Source organism: Eleutherodactylus coqui, chromosome 5 (genome assembly GCF_035609145.1).
Source record: "Eleutherodactylus coqui strain aEleCoq1 chromosome 5, aEleCoq1.hap1, whole genome shotgun sequence".
NCBI classification, from domain to species: domain Eukaryota; kingdom Metazoa; phylum Chordata; class Amphibia; order Anura; family Eleutherodactylidae; genus Eleutherodactylus; species Eleutherodactylus coqui.
Window position 1 is genome coordinate 29,872,981 of NC_089841.1, and position 18,831 is coordinate 29,891,811.

Here is an 18,831-nt window from a genome sequence, read left to right on the forward strand (position 1 = left end):
AGACCCAGATAACAGAATACAGAATGTGGAGACATAGACCCAGATAACAGAATACAGAATGTGGAGACATAGACCAAGATAACAGAATGCAGAATGTGGAGACATAGACCAAGATAACAGAATGCAGAATGTGGAGACATAGACCCTGATAACAGAATACAGAATGTGGAGACATAGACCCAGATAACAGAATACAGAATGTGGAGACATAGACCAAGATAACAGAATGTGGAGACGTAGACCCAGATAACAGAATACAGAATGTGGAGACGTAGACCCAGATAACAGAATACAGAATGTGGAGACATAGACCCAGATAACAGAATACAGAATGTGGAGACACAGACCCAGATAACAGAATACAGAATGTGAAGACATAGACCCAGATAACAGAATACAGAATGTGGAGACATAGACCCAGATAACAGAATACAGAATGTGGAGACATAGACCCAGATAACAGAATACAGAATGTGGAGACATAGACCCAGATAACAGAATACAGAATGTGGAGACATAGACCCAGATAACAGAACACAGAATGTGGAGACATAGACCCAGATAACAGAACACAGAATGTGGAGACATAGACCCAGATAACAGAATACAGAATGTGGAGACATAGACCCAGATAACAGAATACAGAATGTGGAGACATAGACCTAGATAACAGAATACAGAATGTGGAGACATAGACCCAGATAACAGAATACAGAATGGGGAGACATAGACCCAGGTAACGGAATATAGAATGTGAAGACATAGAACCAGATAACAGAATACAGAATGTGGAGACATAGACCCAGATAACAGAATACAGAATGTGGAGACATAGACCCAGATAACAGAATACAGAATGTGGAGACATAGACCCAGATAACAGAATACAGAATGTGGAGACATAGACCCAGATAACAGAATGTGGAGACGTAGACCCAGATAACAGAATACAGAATGTGGAGACGTAGACCCAGATAACAGAATACAGAATGTGCAGACATAGATCCGGATAACAGTACGTATTTCGTAATTAGTGCTGTGAATGTCAGGAATATTGGTATAATGGAAACAAAGGTTTGGTACCGTGTTAGCCAATACAGTCAAATGTGATTGTCCCCCCCCCCCCCCCCCCAAGAAAAACTACGCAATCTTGTAGATATGATACCTTTTAATGGCTAACAAAAATTCATGATGTTACAGGGAGCTTGTGAACCTCTCGGGTTCTACAGGCTAAAATGGAATAGATCTGAAGAGGCATGAATATTTATACACACTTATGACATGGCACAGACATGGATGTGATTGGAATACTGCAACAGAGACAAACATTTTTTCTAGGCACTGATAAGGGAGTGAATATTGTTGTATCTGTAGGGCTTGCAATGATTGTCACCAGGCTCCTCAGGTAGGATGTCCTACTGGTAGCTTTCACACAATAGCAGGAATGTTATCCCCCTTACTCACAATGGTATACAAAGGAACGGAAAAAAGCCCGGCGCTCCCAAGAAACAATCCGTGTGGAGCAAGCGACAGGGTATTAAAATTGAAAATCTTTAATACAGGATGTGTCGACGTGTTTCATCGCGCTACCGTGACTTCATCAGGTACATGTAAGCATACAATGAATCACAATTTATATACAGACATTCAATGGGACTTACCCCAAGGAAAACCAATGGTATGCGGTAAGTCGTGTCGGCCGGTGGACTCCATTGTCCTTCCGGAGCAGCAGAGGGAAGCCCCAGCACATCCGGGCCCAGGAGTGACACCCGGAACTTGATTTGTAGAAAGTATGCGTTCCATTACCCTGGCTACCTGCGTTCCAATAGGGCGTTGTGACGTCACACGTCCGACCCGGAATCCGGAAACAGCGAGGGTATCATGTGATGTCACACGTCACATGATACACACCACGGAGGGATCCCTTGCCGGAAATACGACACATCGCAAGTTCCGGATGTCACTCCTGGGCCCGGATGTGCTGGGGCTTCCCTCTGCTGCTCCAGAAGGGCAATGGAGTCCACCGGCCGACACGACTTGCCGCATACCATTGGTTTTCCTTGGGGTAAGTCCCATTGAATGTCTGTATATAAATTGTGATTCATTGTATGCTTACATGTACCTGATGAAGTCACGGTAGCGCGATGAAACGCATCAACACATCCTGTATTAAAGATTTTCAACTTTAATACCCTGTCGCTTGCTCCACACGGATTGTTTCTTGGGAGCGCCGGGTTTTTTTCCGTTCCTTTGTATACCATTTTACATGGTCGCATCCCTATCCAGGGATGTGACAAGCCGTGGCCAGCCCCCCCCCCCTTGCAGGACAGGGGTTAGGAAACCAGCACGTGGACCTCCATCAATTGGATTTATACGCCTACCAGGACTTGGAGGTGTAAGGTGGGTGGCCCAAACTCTGGGCTTCCCCACCTACATCGGGTAAGTCCCACTTTGTACCAATTTTGGTACTTTTCATTTAATATTAGTTACAGTGGGTTGGAGCGCTGTCCTTCACCAGTTTTTTCCCTTACCTGCAATATCCAGCGAGGGCGAAGTGAAGTTCTTCCTCACTAATACTGTTTGCTGTATCACCGGTACGTCTTGCCTCCTTCCCGAATCTTCTGCTCTGGCACTTTATAGCACGTTGTGTATGCAGAGAGTTTGTGGCTGGGGAAGGAGTTGGACTGTGTTACTCTCAGTGTGTAAACGCCTAATATCCCAAAAAACAATCGCACCACAGGCTTCTGGAATTAGGATGCACGTAAACAAATGTTACATTTTAATCTGTTATAAAACGTTCTACATATAATCAGGTGCGCCATTTTTTCAGAAAGTGTATAGCGATAATTCGGACAGCATAGTTTATCAGGGAGAACTGCATAACAGCGAACACCATTAATAACTGAACAAGAAGTGACAGGCTGCAATGAGAATAGGGCAGTGATGGCGAACCTTTTAGAGACAGAGTGCCCAAACTGCAACCCAAAACTAACTTTATCGCAAAGTGCCAGCTCATCAGGGGGCGGAGCTTATCACAACGTATGATTTTACCCCTGTTGTTCTAAAAAGGACAGGGTTGTTTAAAAATAGACAGCGTGCAGATTTTAACTGTTTTTTTTGGATGCGGAAATGCTGCAGAATTTGCCACGGAAATTTCCGCTGAGGACATTCTGCAGCATTTTCGCTACATGTAAACATTCCCCAGCGGTCATAGTGACACCCCCACACACACACAGTGGTCCCACGCGGTAAAAGAGGCACCAGCGGTAATGTTGACATTCCACAGTGGCCCCAGCAGTAATGGTGACATCCCACAGTGGCCCCAGCAGTAATGGTGACATCCCACAGTAGCCCCAGCGGTAATAGTGACATCCTGAAGTGGTCCCAGTGGTAATGGTGACATCCCTCAGCGGCTCCAGCAGTAATGGTGGCATCCCATAGTGGCCCCAGTGGTAATAGTCACATCCCACAGCGGCCCCAGCGGTATTCTTGACATCCCACAGCGGCCCCAGCGGTATTCTTGACATCCCACAGCGGCCCCAGCGGTATTCTTGACATCCCACAGCGGCCCCAGCGGTATTCTTGACATCCCACAGCGGCTCCAGCAGTAATGGTGGCATCCCATAGTGGCCCCAGTGGCAATGGCGACATCCCACAGTGGCCCCAGCGGTAATAATCACATCCCACAGCAGCCTCAGTGGTAATAGTGACCTTCCACAGCGGCCCCAGTGGTAAAAGTGACCACACCCCCCCACACACACACGCGCACACACACAGCGGCCTTAGCGGTAATAGTGAGATCCCATAGCGGCCCCAGTGGTAAAAGTGACCCCCTTACAGTGACCTCAGCGGTAATAGTGACCTTCCACAGCGGCCGCTGCGGGAAAAGTGACCCCCCGACAGCGGCCCCAGCTGTGAAGGTGACCCCCCCCCCCCGACAGCGGCCCCAGCTGTGAAGGTGACCCCCCCCCCACAGCGGCCCCGGCGGGGAAGGTGAACCCCCCGACAGTGGCCCCGGCGGGGAAGGTGACCCCCCAACAGTGGCCCTGGCGGGGAAGGTGACCCCCCGACAGGGAAGGTGAACCCCCGACAGGGGCCCCAGCAGGGAACGTGACCCCCGACAGCGGCCCCAGCGTGGGAGTTGACCCCCAACAGCGGCCCCAGCGGTAATATTGACATTCCAGAGTCTAGTAGCCTCCTCTGCTCGGCGCTGCTACTGGTGCTGATCCCAGGTGCACACTGTCACGTCAGTAGAACTGGGGTGTCAAATTTAGGTTTAGTTTGGGTACTGATGATGGCCATGTTTGTCTTTGGAGACCTAGGATTGAGCGTCTCAATCCTGCCTTTGCTGTGGAGCTGCACACTGCCCGCTGCTGGTGTGATAGTCTGTGGAGCATCAAATACGACAGTTGGTCACCCCTAGTAGTGATACGAGGGACAATGACAGCTCAGTGATGTGTTTAGGACATCCTGCAGCCACATGCGTTTTCTGAAACGGCGGCTTCCAAGAGGCATTTTCCAGCAGTATAATGCTTGGACGCATACACAAGTGTGTCGCAGGAACGTCCCAACAACATTGCCACACTTTCATGGCCTGCCCAATCAACTGAAGTGATACCACGTGGGTTAAGGACTGATGAGCCTAGAGGCCCAGTCAACTCTAGAAAGGACTCTCGGTCAGAAATACCAGGGTTGTTGCAGTGTTGGAGGTGCTAGAGGTTGGAACATGTCGTAGCCAATTGCACTTTAATTATCAAGCCAAAGGAGTGTGACGGGGCTAGGAGCTGTTCTTTGTTTGCCGAGCCTGCATGCTGTGACCCGCAGGCTCGGCAAACACAAACAGGAACCGACTGACGACACACACTCGCCATACATACCTGTACACATAAGCAGATGTTATAGCTATAAAAGATCGAGGTATTGGTTCGTATATTAGCCAAAATCCTTAAGCCCGCAAGCCACGATCAAGGATCCTTGTTATCTTGCGGGTCCCTACATTAGCAAAATGACTGATTCCAAACTGCAGGGAAAATGGCAGGGCCCTACCTAATAAGCAAGGCAATCGCCTCGATAGAGGTGGCCCCATGCTGGAATCTCGGTCCTGACTATTCCTCAAGGGTTATTGCACGGAACTAGAACAGACCGGCACACAGAACACAAATCACACAGGGACACACTAGGGTTAGCATGCCAAACACACACAGAACAGGACAATTCTCTCCTCATGTCTGGCCACCTGCACAGACATACAGAACATGACGCTGTTCACACCATATACACAAACTAGGGCTATTCACACCTAATGTCTGGCCACCTGCACAAACACTAGACTAGCCCCTGTTCAAACACATAACACATGTACAGGCACGCAGAACCAACAAACCCTAGAGTAAAGGTACGACAGATCCCAGCCATCACAACGCTAACACACGTGTTGCATCACCGGGACTAGAGACTGAACTGCAAGCTGAGTGTGAATCATTGCGTTGTGAAGGCTCTTCTGGACTTTTGTAGTCTGGTTACACTGGTTCATGCTAGCCTGATAGCTGAGGACTATCTGCCAGGAAAACACATATGTGTAATGTGTATACATGGGGATACAAGGGGTGTACCCTGTAGCTCTGGCTACCATAGAGATAATAGTGGGAACTGTGTCCTATGAATTAAGCATGAAAAAAAATCCCTCTGTTTTGGGAATTGTGGGGAAAGGTATTGCTTAAATCTAAAGAGCATGATGTAATCCCTAGTGATAATTTGCTTCCTTCTGACAGCAGCAAAATTGTAAACATTGAGGAGAAATGTGTTAAAGGGGTTGTCCCGCGAAACAAAGTGGGGGTATACACTTCTGTATGGCCATATTAATGCACTTTGTAATGTACATTGTGCATTAATTATGAGCCATACAGAAGTTATTCACTTACCTGTTCCGTTGCTAGCGTCCTCGTCTCCATAGTGCCGTCTAATTTTCAGCGTCTAATCGCCCGATTAGACGCGCTTGCGCAGTCCGGTCTTCTCCCTTCTGAATGGGGCTGCTCGTGCCAGAGAGCTGCTCCTCGTAGCTCCGCCCCGTCACGTGTGCCGATTCCAGCCAATCAGGAGGCTGGAATCGGCAATGGACCGCACAGAAGACCTGCGGTCCACCGAGGGCGAAGATCCCGGCGGCCATCTTCGCAAGGTAAGTAAGAAGTCACCGGAGCGCGGGGATTCGGGTAAGTACTATCCGTTTTTTTTTTTTTTAAACCCCTGCATCGGGTTTGTCTCGCGCCGAACGGGGGGGCTATTGAAAAAAAAAAAACCCGTTTCGGCGCGGGACAACCCCTTTAACTTTCCATTGGAGGTCTTGGCTGGAGAAGATGATGAGGATCTTCTTCCAGCTTAGGGTGTGTCTGAACTAGACGTTTCACAGGAAACCTTTGGGACTGCACAGTTAAGGAATCCCACTCTCGCAAATGCGTGAGAGAGTATTGTGGTCATGAATGGTTTGCCACAAGAACCAGGTGCCGACCAGCAGTTTCCTCCCATTTTTTAATGTACAGCAATCTTATATATAGAGTAACTAAAATTAATGAGCAAGTGGTTGAACAACTGGTCGTACCTAAGTCATATAGACGTACGGTCCTGGATATAGCGCATAGTCATGTACTTGGGGGACACTTGGGGATTAATAAAACACAGGACTGATTCTTCTAAAGCTTCCACTGGCCTGGTACATAGAAAGATGTAAAGGTATATTGTGAATCTTACCCAACATGTCAGCTAACGGCCATGTCTCACATTTTTGCAGCCCGTTAGTTTCCCTCCCCATAATCAAAGGGCCATTTGAAAGAATTGTGATCGATCTAGTGAGTCCCATAGTAAAATCGGCAGGGGGACATCAGTCTATCCTGGTGGTGCTAGATAATGCTACACAATATCCTGAAGCTGTCCCTTTCAAAAATACTAACACCAAAAGTATTGCACAGGAGTTGTCCCTCATGTTTCCAGGACAGAGATCCCTAAAGAAATCCTTATTGACCAGGGAACACCGTTTATATCCAAGATGACAAAAGAACTGTGCCACGTGGTCAAATCGGGCATATACGCACCTCGGACAGATGGATTAGTGGAGAGATTTATCAAGACTCTAGAGCAAATGTTAAAGAGGGTAGTAGCCAAAGATGGTCGTAACTGGGACCATCTGTTTCTCTACCTAATGTTCGCCATTAGAGAAGTACCACAGGCATCTACTGGATTCTTTCCCTTTGAGTTGGTCTATGGCCATCACATAAGGGGACTGCTGGACATAGCCAAAGAGACTAGGAAACTGAATTGACTCCCTACTAGAGCGTTATTGAGCATGTGGCACAGATGCAGGACCACATTGCTACTACATTGCCTATTGTCAGGGAACACCTTCAGAAGTCGCAAGAGGCCCAGAGCAGAGGTTATAATCGGTCTGCTAAGGTTAAAAATTGCTAAGGTCCCTATGAAATAGAAGAGAGGGTTGGAGACATGAATCATGAAGTACACTAACCGGGAAGAAGAAAACCTTACCAGATCTAACATGTTAATTTAATTCAGCCCTAGAAGGATAGGGAATAGAGATGAGCAAGCCTACTTGGCCACGCCCCTTTTCCGCCCAAGCACCGCGATTTTCGAGTACTTCTGTACTCGGGCGAAAAGATTCGGGGGGCGCCGTGGGTGAGTGGGGGGTTGCAGCGGGGAGTGGGGGGGAGAGGGAGAGAGAGAGGGCTCCCCCCTGTTCCCCGCTGCTACCCCCCGCGCCGCTATGCCCCCCGGCGCCCCCCAAATCTTTTCACCCGAGTACTGAAGTACTCGAAAATCGCTGTGCTCGATCAAGTAAATACTCGAAACGAGTAGATTCGCTCATCTCTAATAGGGAATCATTGGGTGCTTCAGGTGTTAGGGAGGTAAAGACACAGTAACCTTTTCCCACAGCTAGAATAGCAGACTCTTTTTCTCGGTGCACCAACAGGAGGCCAAAGACTTTCTGCAAAGAAATAAAAGGAAGTTCTCTGACCAGCCGGGTCGCACCCATGTAATAAGGCATGACATGATAACTGAGCCTGAAATGAAGGTGAATCTAAGACCACACAGAATACCGGAAGTGCATACAGAAGCAATCTCTGCTGAGGTCAAGCGCACGCTTGAACTAAGAGTGATTGAGGAGTCAAAGAGTATGTGGTCAAGCCCCATTGTTTTGATTCCCAAACCAAATGGCACTTGGAGGTTCCATATTATCCTGGTACAAGTAAGCTAAACAAAATTTCCAAGTTTGATGCTTACCCTATGCCAAGAGTGGATTAGTCAATACCTTTTACAGAAAGAGCCAAAGAGAAAACCATGTTTGCCACCCCAGATGGTTTGTTCCAATACAAAAACATGCCGTGCGGATTTCTCGGGGCGCCAGCTGCTTGTCAGAGGTTGATGGACCAGATTTTGAGGACACATTGTGATTATTTCACTGCATACCTGGACAATGTGATCGTTTACAGTTCAGATTGGGAAAGTCATCTTTGGAAAGTACAGGTGGTTTGGGATGCAATAACGGATGCCGGCCTGACCATAAACTCAGAAAAGTACCCTTTAGGCTTGGAGGAAGCCAAATACCTGGGCTACATCATTAGTAGAGGTGGAATTAAGCCACCGGTCAATAAGGTGGATGCCATACAGAGTTAACCTAGACCTTTGAATAAGAAAAAGGTCAGAGCTTTTCTAGACATCGCAGGGTATTATCACATCCCATCCATTTTGCTTTTCTCTATGCATTTATCCATATTCCGTGATAAATATAAATATTCATTGTATTAGTTTATGTATTGTACGTTGCCTTATGTCATCATATATTCCATACTTTCATCTGAGGCTAGCATCATTCTGAAAGTACTATGACCTTACCAGTAATTGTTGGTCCTCATATTATTCTATTATATTCATATTATCTAGAAAAGCTATATTAAATATAATTCATGTCCAGCTGTCATTCAATAAGAAGCCTTATCAGGGAGCGCCAAATAAATTAAACTTTAGTAAAGCAAAATTTGATCAGCTTAGAACTACAATCGGCAACATTAATTGGGACAACATCCTCAAAAATATCAGCACAGACGACAAATGGGAGAAGCTTAAAAACATCCTAATCCCCTCATGTGAGCAGTCCATTCCCTTTTAAAATAAAAGAACTACAAGTAGAAGGAAACCAATGTGGCTCGACAAGACTGTAAGGGGGTCAATAAACAAAGAAGAAAGTGTTTAAACTACTAAAACAAGAAGGCAGCAAAGAAGTGCTAAAATCATACAGGGAAAAAACAAGTAAAGAAAAGATCAACATTGCTAAGGAGGAGGCAGAAAGACTGATCGCGAAAGAGAGCAAAAACAACCAGAAACTATTCAATTATATTAACAGTAAAAGGATTTGCACTGAGAGTACTGGCCCTTTAACAAATAATGCAGGAGAAACCATAGAAGACGATGGGTGGGGGGAGACTGCAAATCTTTTAAATAGTTTTTTCAAGTGTATTCACGGATGAAAAAGAAATGTCACACAAGATGCAGGGGAATTAAACAACCCCTCCGCTAAAAATTGCATGCCTAATACAGGAGGAAGTGCAGAATCGGTTAAAGAGGATTAAAATTGATAAATTGCCGGGCCCAGATGGAATACACCCAAGGGTTCTAAGGAACTAAGTGATGTGATACCTAGACCACTATTTCTTATATTTACGGATACTATTGAGACCGGGGTTGTACCACTGTATTGGCGCATTGCCAATGTGGTTCCAATATACAAAAAGGGGTCTAAAAGAGAACCTGGTAACTAGAGGCTAGTAAGTCTCACCTCAATATTATTCGAGGGGTTTCTGAGAGATGCCATTCTAGAATGCCTCAAGGAAAACAACAGAATAACTCCTCATTAGCATGGGTTCATCAGGAGGCGATCATGTCAGACCAATCTGATCAGCTTCTACGATGACGTAAGCTCTAGGCTGGACCTGGGAGAGTCTATTGATCTCGTATATCTGGATTTTTCTAAAGCGTTTGACACCGTGCCACATAATAGGCTGATATATAAAATGAGACAGCTCGGATTGGGTGAAAACATGTGTATCTGGGTAAAGAATTGACTCAGAGATAGAAAGCAGAGGGTGGTAATAAATGGTTCATACTCTGATTGGGCTACCGTCACTAGTGGGGTGCCACAGGGTTCAGTATTGGGCCCCATTCTGTTCAATATATTTATCAACGACCTGATAGAGGGGCTGCACAGTAAAATATCAATATTTGCAGATGGCACAAAATTATAGAAGACAATTAATACAATGGAGGACAATGTGCGGCTACAAACAGACCTAGATAAGCTGGGGGCTTGGGCAGAAAAATGGCAAATGAAGTTTAAGGCCGCCTGCAGACGAGCGGAAATCCCGCCGCGGGATTTCCCGCGGGATTTCCGCCGCTGAAAGTCTGCATAGGAGTGCATTACAATACGCACTCCTATGCAGACGGCCGCGGTTTGGCCGCGCGAAATCTCGCGCGGCAAACAAACCGCGGCTTGTTCTAATTTTGTGCGGAGCACGCACTCACCTGGCCGCCGGCTCCGGTCTGCGCATGCGCCGGCTGCGCGGCAGCCGGCACATCAAAGAGCCGGGGCCACCAGGCGCGGGTGAGTACGCGCTCGCCCCTGCAGGCTCTGGGGTCGGATCGCGCGGCGAGATTTCTCGCTGCCGGATCCGACCCGCTCGTCTGCAGGCGGCCTAATGTTGATAAATGTAAGGTTATGCACATGGGCAGGAGAAACGGATGTCACCAATATACACTAAATGGGGTACTGCTGGGGAAAAGTAAGATGGAAAAAGAGTCGGGGGTACTAGTGGATTGTAGACTAAACTGGAGTAACCAATGCCAGTCAGCTGCTGCAAAAGCAAATAAAGTCTTGGGGTGCATTAAAAGAGGTATAGGGACGAGGACATTATCCTCCCACTATATAAGGCACTTGTCAGGCCTCACATGGAATACTGCGTACAGTTCTGGTCACCGGTGCCCAGGAAAGATGTTACAGTACTGGAGGGGGTTCAAAGAAGAGCGACTAAACTAATACATGGAATGACGGGACTGGAATATCCAGAGAGGCACCAAAACTGGGATTATTTACCCTGGAAAAAAGACGGCTAAGGGGCGATCAAATAACTATTTATAAATACATTAGGGGACAATACAAGGATCTCTCCCACAATCTGTTTATACCCAGGACTGCGATGGTAACAAATGGGCATCCGCTATGTCTAGAGGAAACCAACACAGAAAAGGGTTCTTTACTGTAAGAGCAGATTGGTTAGTTTTTTGTTTGTTTGTTTGTTTGTTTTTTTTAACCTTCCTCTAGACCAACAAGTGGGGGAGGGGGGGTTGAAACAGTCTGAACGAGATGGACATGGTCTTCATTCAGCCTAACCTACTATGTTATGTTACTATGGTATGAATATGGTTTGAATATAATTAATTGTGACATATCTATACATTGGATTGTAGATATGTTACATCTGGGTCTCATATAGAAGGTTGAGTATTTAGGCCATTATCCCTTTACCATAATGAGTACATTTTACAATATAATACTGAGAGGATCCATTCGACCTGTTCCATTCCCATATTTACCACTTATATTGGATATAGGGTATGTACTTTATGATCTGGTGGGGGCTCTACAGCTTATTGGGAGGAGTATTATTTATTAACTCTGTCATTGCCCTGTATGTCAGGGTTATTTGTTATGTATTGAATCTAGATGATCATATACTGGATTTGGAAGCCTGTTTGGTTTCCTAGCTAACACTACTAACATTATTATGGATACCGCAGAATAGCGCTCCATGTGGACACATTCATGGCTCTAATGAATAGCCATTAAAGGGGTTGTCCCGCGGCAGCAAGTGGGGGTATACACTTCTGTATGGCCATATTAATGCACTTTGTAATGTACATTGTGCATTAATTATGAGCCATACAGAAGTTATCAAAAGTTTTATACTTACCTGCTCCGTTGCTGGCGTCCTCGTCTCCATGGTGCCGACTAATTTTCGGCCTCCGATGGCCAAATTAGCCGCGCTTGCGCAGTCCGGGTCTTCTGCTCTCTTCAATGCAGCCGCTCATGCAGAATGCCGGCTCTGTGTAGCTCCGCCCCGTCACGTGCCGATTCCAGCCAATCAGGAGGCTGGAATCGGCAATGGACTGCACAGAAGAGCGGCGGTCCACGGAGGGAGCAGACCCCGGCGGCCATCTTCAGCAGGTGAGTATGAAGACGCCGGACCGCCGGGATTCAGGTAAGCACTGTCCGGTTTGTTTTTTTAACCCCTGCATCGGGGTTGTCTCGCGCCGAACGGGGGGGGTTAAAAAAAAAAAAAAACAGTTTCGGCGCGGGACAACCCCTTTAAGTGATATCGGATAAATACTATTATATGCCAAATAGCTAGATTATGCTACTTGTATGGTGATATCTTGGGCAACGCAATCCACATCCCGATCATTACCACGAGATCGCGGTGTGTTTACACTCATGTGCGGTTTGGGAATCGCTATTCTGCTTCTAACATCGTGATGGCCGCTTACAGTTCTCGCACATGCGCAATATGAATATAGCATGGCTGGATGACGTGGTTTGCATCTGCACAATACAGGCATGGGACGCGGCTATTGAGTGGATCGTGACCATGCATGGAGGGACCACCATTGGAGTATGTTGCAAGATGTGTATTCTTCACCATTGTTTGCACTATTATTGGGTGGGAGAGCTTGGAAGAAGTGAGGAGCAGTGTTATGTGATTGGTCAGTCACTATTGTCTACCTACTATTTATGGTATATGTTATTCACTACCCTTTGAGCTTGACAAAGACAATTACGGTTGAGACGTAGCATCTCATTATTGGCATAATTAATAAAAATCACTTGAATTTTTGCACTTTGATATGCTGCCACAAATTCATTTGCTATTTTGGACTCCATTGGGGATTTATGGTTCGTATCCCCTAGTGGCTATTGCATCAAGGGGATATGAACCAAGTCCTATTTTCAGGTCCTACCACGCCTGGAGCAAAGCTTGTGCTGCTGGTGCGCCTCTTTTTTTCTATTCTTTTGAATGGAGTCATACAATCACAGGGATTGTGACATGTTCTATTTCTCCGTTTTCCTCGGGACACCTCGCCCATTGATTTCAATATGAATTTAGATACATCGCATGGCTCTCGCATGCCGTATGATATGTATGCGAGTGCAGTGCGAGATTTCCCTTCAAAATCAATGAGAAGCAATTCTGGTTCTCTATCATGTGTGAAACTCGTGCCAGAAGTTCATCATTTCTTAGAAGCGATGCAAGGCATTTTTGCCTGCAAATCGCCTCACATCTGCGGGTAAACCGCGTGCTACCGAGCGTGATATCGGGACGAGTCGCTGGGCCCGATGTCTCGCGTGTCCCTGTGTAGTTAGCCTTAGGCTGCCTTCACACTGGCAATAAAATCACGCGATTTTCGAGTGAGTGAAAATGCAGAATTATAAAAGCAATGATTTTCAATGGTTTCGTTCATATTTGCGATATAAAAAAAAATCGCTGTATGTCTTATCTTTCTGCATTTTGCTTTTTTTTTCTAGCCCATGTTTCCTTACAGAGCCTTCTTTTTATCGCGGTGAAACTCATGAACTTGCAATTTTTGTGTGATGCATTTTTAATAGAGATGAGTGAACGTGCTTGTTTAAGACAATTACTCAATCGAGCATTGCTTTTTTCGAATAACTGCCTAATCGGGCGAAAAGATTCGGGGGTCGCTGGGGGTGAGGTTGAGGGGGAAAGAGAGAGAGAGCTCCTCCCTTTTCCCCACTGCTACCCCCCCCCCCCCCCGCTCCACCCCTTCCCCCGGCGCCCCCTGAATTTTTTCGCTCGAGTAGGCAGTTACTCGAAAAAAGCGATGCTCAATCGAGTAATTGTCCTAAACGAGCACGTTCACTCATCTCTAGAGATGAGCGAATGTACTCGGTAAGGCCGATTTCGCAATCGAGCACCGCGATTTTCGAGTACTTCACTACTCGGGTGAAAAGATTCGGGGGGCGCCGGGGAGTGCGGGATGGCGTGGTGGAGTGGGGGGTAGCAGCACGGAACAGGTGGGAGCTCTCTCTCTCTCCCTCTCCCCCCCCACTCCCCTCTGCAACCCCCCGCTCACCCACGGCGCCCCCCAAATCTTTTCACCCGAGTAGTGAAGTACTCGAAAATCGCGGTGCTTGATTGCGAAATCGACCTTACCGAGTACGTTCGCTCATCTCTACTCATCTCTAATTTTTAACATTAGAAACTCCTAATTAACCTTTGCGCAAGAAAAACGCAGGCGGTAGCGATGCAGGATTTTTCACAAGAAAAAGCATCAATGTTGCTCAAAAATCGCTTGAACAAAACTGCAATTTTCTCGATCTCCAGTTGGAAGGAGCCCTTATGAAGATGTATTAGCCAAAGTCAGAATTGGATTGTATAGGAAAAAGATGTATAAAGAGCTTGTTCCCTTTTTGTACCCAATTTAGACTACAAATGAGTAATAGCAAATTGCATTATACTAATCTGACCTTACACTTGCTCCACAGACATGACTTGTTCATACATGACCATACTGCTCCTCCCCTCTGCGATAAACTGCATGTAGTAATACGGCCTTACACTTACTCCACAGCCATGACTTGTTCATACATGACCATACTGCTCCTCCCCTCTGCGATAAACTGCATGTAACTGTCAGGGAGTGCATGAGATGGGCACCACCTAGTAGCACTGACTCACAGGGATCTTTATGGTTCTCCACTGAGCATCTACTAGAAGAGTGGTGAAACGTACAAAAACTGCATGTGGTAATCCGGCCTTACACTTACTCCGCAGCCATGACTTGTTCATACATACCCATACTGCTCCTCCCCTCTGCGATAAACTGCATGTTACTGTCAGGGAGTGTGTGAGATAGACACAACCTAGTATCACTGACTCACAGGGACCTTTATGGTTCTCCACTGTGCATCTACTAGAAGAGTGGTGAAACGTACAATGATATATGAGTATATGAAAGTGGAGGCTTCACCACAGAAGGGGTAAACTACAGGAGAACAGCCAGGTGGATGAATATCATGATCTACTGGTCCTCACTCTGAGGTGTATTGTTAGATATGTTTTGTCGTCACTGTCTTAGGGTCCATTGCACCAAAGTTTTTTTTATCTGAAATCAATGAGTTGATTTTAGATCAAGTAGAAATATATTGCATTAACATGGTTAAGCCTGTGATCTTGGCTGAAAATCTAGGTTCAATCCCCCCCACCACCCCAATTTTGGTGGATCAAACTAGTTGAACTTAATTTAGCAGCCGAAATCCAAGATGGCAGACTCAGCTGATAGCCTGATAGAGTTTTTCTGGATGGTGAAACTACAGCCACATTTGCTGATGGTAAAGCCATGTTTTTACTATCGCTATGATTCCTGGGACAATCCCCTAACTGCAGTCACCAATCACAGTACATGATACATTTCTTCTGGGTTCAGCCTTCGATAGCAGATCAAGTGAAGTTGGTTTTGCAAATCTTAAATTAAAAAGTGTTGGTGTAACACAGTTTTGTTAAAGTTCAACAGCTGACCGCAGTATAACTAAACCCGGATCAGCAGCATGGTTGGTGCCACCCATCCATAATCTTTTAACAAGTGAATTTTGCCACATGATTTGTATTTTCTGTAGAAATGTTATAAAATATCAGTATAATGTTTAAGGTTATATAACTCAAAAATAATAATATCCGTTTTATTCTTGCCAGATGACGGTGCCGAGAGCTCAGAAGGATGTCTGGTATCTGTAGACTGTAAAGTAGAAGCTTATGATATCATACAATATACATATGAAGAACCTGCCATTATCCCAGATATCCCCTCAGCACTTCATAGCGAAGATCCATCATCTGATCCTCTTATACAGGTCCCATCTTCTGATTCATCCCAGACTGAGAAGCAGAAGAAAAGTCGCAGAAGGGAAAAAATACACTCATGTGCAGAATGTGGGAAATGTTTTAGTTTGAAATCATATCTAGTTAAACATCAAAGAACTCACACAGGTGAGAAGCCATATTCATGTTCAGAATGTGGGAAATGTTTTACTCAGAGACCGCATCTTATAGTACATCAACATCGTCACACAGGGACAGAACCGTATTCATGTTCACAATGTGGAGAACGTTTTAGCATGAAATCACATCTTGTTGTACATCAGAGAACTCACACAGGGGAGAAGCCATTTTCATGTTTGGTATGTGGTAAATGTTTTAACCAGAAATCAGATCTTGTTAGACATCAGAGAATTCACACACAAGAAAAGCCATTTTCATGTACTGTTTGTGGATGGGGTTTTAACCAAAAGTCAGCTTTAACTGCACATGAAAGAACTCACACAGGACAGAAGCCGTATGCATGTCCAGAATGTGGGAAGTGTTTCTCAAGAAAAGGTTCTCTTCTTGATCATCAGAGAATTCACACAGGAAAACCACATTCATGTTCAGAATGTGGAAAATTATTTTCAAGTAAAGGGTATCTTCTTGAACATCAGAGAATTCACACAGGGAAGTCTTTTTCATGTTCAGGGTGTGGGAAATGTTTCACCCAAAAATCACGTCTTCTTAGACATGAAAGAACTCACACAGGAGAGAAACCATTCTCCTGTCCGGAATGTGGAAAATGTTTTTCTCACAAATCAGTTCTTGTTACACATCAGAGAATTCACACAGGCGAGAGGCCATTTTCATGTTCAGAATGTGGGAAATGTTTTTCTCACAAATCCGTTCTTGTTACACATCAGAGAATTCACACCGGGGAGAAGCCATTTTCATGTTCAGAATGTGGGAAATATTGTTCAAGTAAATCAGATCTGGGTAGACATCAGAAAATTCACATGTCGGTGAAGCCATTTTCATGTACTATATGTGGAAAAAATTTAATCCATAAGTCATCTCTAATTGCACATCACAGAATTCATACAGGGGAGAAGCCATTTTCATGTTCAGAGTGTGGGAAATGTTTTACTCAGAAAATAAATCTTGTTACACATCAGAGAATTCACGCATCTAACTCCTCTGTATAATTCCTTGGTCTGAGGTAACCCAGGGATAGCTATAAATCCGGGGTACATATGAGGTTATATGTATTATTATGTTCGCCCTTTTTTAATCTTATAATATTTAAAGTTATATTTTAAATTCTTTTTCAGTAATTTGACTTCTTATAGTGCAAACTAATTTGTACTGCCACTGTGACAGGTTTAAAATAAAGTATCATGTTATAGAAGAGAAAGCAAGCAATCCAGAGCACTAAATGATGAATAGGAAATGCATGTAATTACCAAATTTATTACATTTTGTATACTGCTTGTTAAATGTAAGTGTGACATTCTCACATTTGGTCTGTCCAACAAATACATTAGCTAAATGGAATTAGTGGTCTCTTATTTTGGCTATATAATCTACATATTTCGGACTTTGCTTACACTGTTGATAAAAGTTTTGAGCGCGAGTCAATCCTGTGTTATCAGGCAAAGAGATATGCAAATTGGATATGTGAGCATTAAAGGCCCATTTAGACACAGCGATTTTCGCTCAAAAGATGTCTTTTGAAAGATAATCACGTCATTTACAGCGCAAGGTGATCGCTCAAAACGTTGAGCCATCACCTTGCACTCCGAGCGGAGGATGCAGAAGATAAGCCGGGTATCCCCGCTTGTCTTCTGCATCCAGCTGTTCCCCACTCGGAGTGCCCAGGTGTTATACAGCCAAGCGCTCTTAGCGGTGGATGCAGAAGAGCGACGGCTTAACAAAAACTGCACGATGTCAGTGCAGTTAGACACAACGATTATCGCTCAAAAGACGGCTTTTGAGCGATAATCATTGTGTCTAAATGGGCCTTTTGGTATAAAGGAGAGTAAATAAAAAAATCTTATTTGTATAGCACCAACTTATTCCGCAGCGCTTTCAGGTAATTATTATTCATTACCCCCCATCAAGCTGGGTTCTCATTTTAACGACCTCGGAAGGATGAGTCAATCTTGAGCCGGCTACCTGATTCATGCGGGGATTGAACTTGCAACCTTCAGGTCTGTAGATGAGAGCTTTCACTCTGCGCCACACGAGGCTATTATATCCCACATAAAATCCCAGTGCAGAAACCATCGGAATGTCACCAGATGTAGAGCTGACAATGGGGTTTGGTGGTGGGATGTCACCTGACAATCAATCAGTATGGGACATTGCAGTGCTTTTGGACCTTCTAAAATCCACTGTTGGCAATGTTAATTGGAAATGGAAAGCATCTGGTGTGTGCCGTGCAGCCACATTTAGGGAGACCTTGTTAACTGACAGATCATGGACAACAAAGGCTTGTATGAGCTATGGACGCATCATGCACATTGCCTGCTGAAGCATTCACTCAGGAGCTTTCACCAGCCATTGGAACATCCATTACGGAACTGCATGCAAAGGGTTACCATGATGAAGGGCTGCACACAAGCCCAACATTACATCAGTGAATGCACAGAGACACCTGCGATGGTGCTTGGAGCGTTGTCCTTGGACTGTAAATGAGTGGAAGCAAGTGTTGTGGACAGATGAATCACCATACACCATCTTCTGATCAGATGGTCATACTTGGGTGTGGTGGTTGCCTGGAGAGTGGTTTCTACGTGATTGCATCGCCCCAACAGTGTAGAACTTGGGTCATTAGTTGTAGTGAAGTCCACCCTCAACGCCAGTGAGTATAGAGACATTCCAGACAATGTGGCATTACCTA

The 18,831-nt window shown here is 45.3% G+C and overlaps 1 protein-coding gene across 2 annotated transcripts in view; it reads left to right on the plus strand.

Annotated features, from left to right (window-relative positions):
* LOC136629155 (zinc finger protein ZFP2-like) overlaps positions 1–17,474 on the plus strand; it is a 38,874-nt gene extending 21,400 nt beyond the window's left edge. For both annotated transcript variants that reach the window (XM_066605310.1, XM_066605311.1), the window contains one exon: positions 15,822–17,474. In XM_066605310.1, coding sequence (XP_066461407.1) covers positions 15,822–17,134 — 1,313 coding nt within the window. In that variant the 3' untranslated portion in view covers positions 17,135–17,474. The remainder of the gene's footprint in view (positions 1–15,821) is intronic.
* Positions 17,475–18,831: the final 1,357 nt, after the last annotated feature.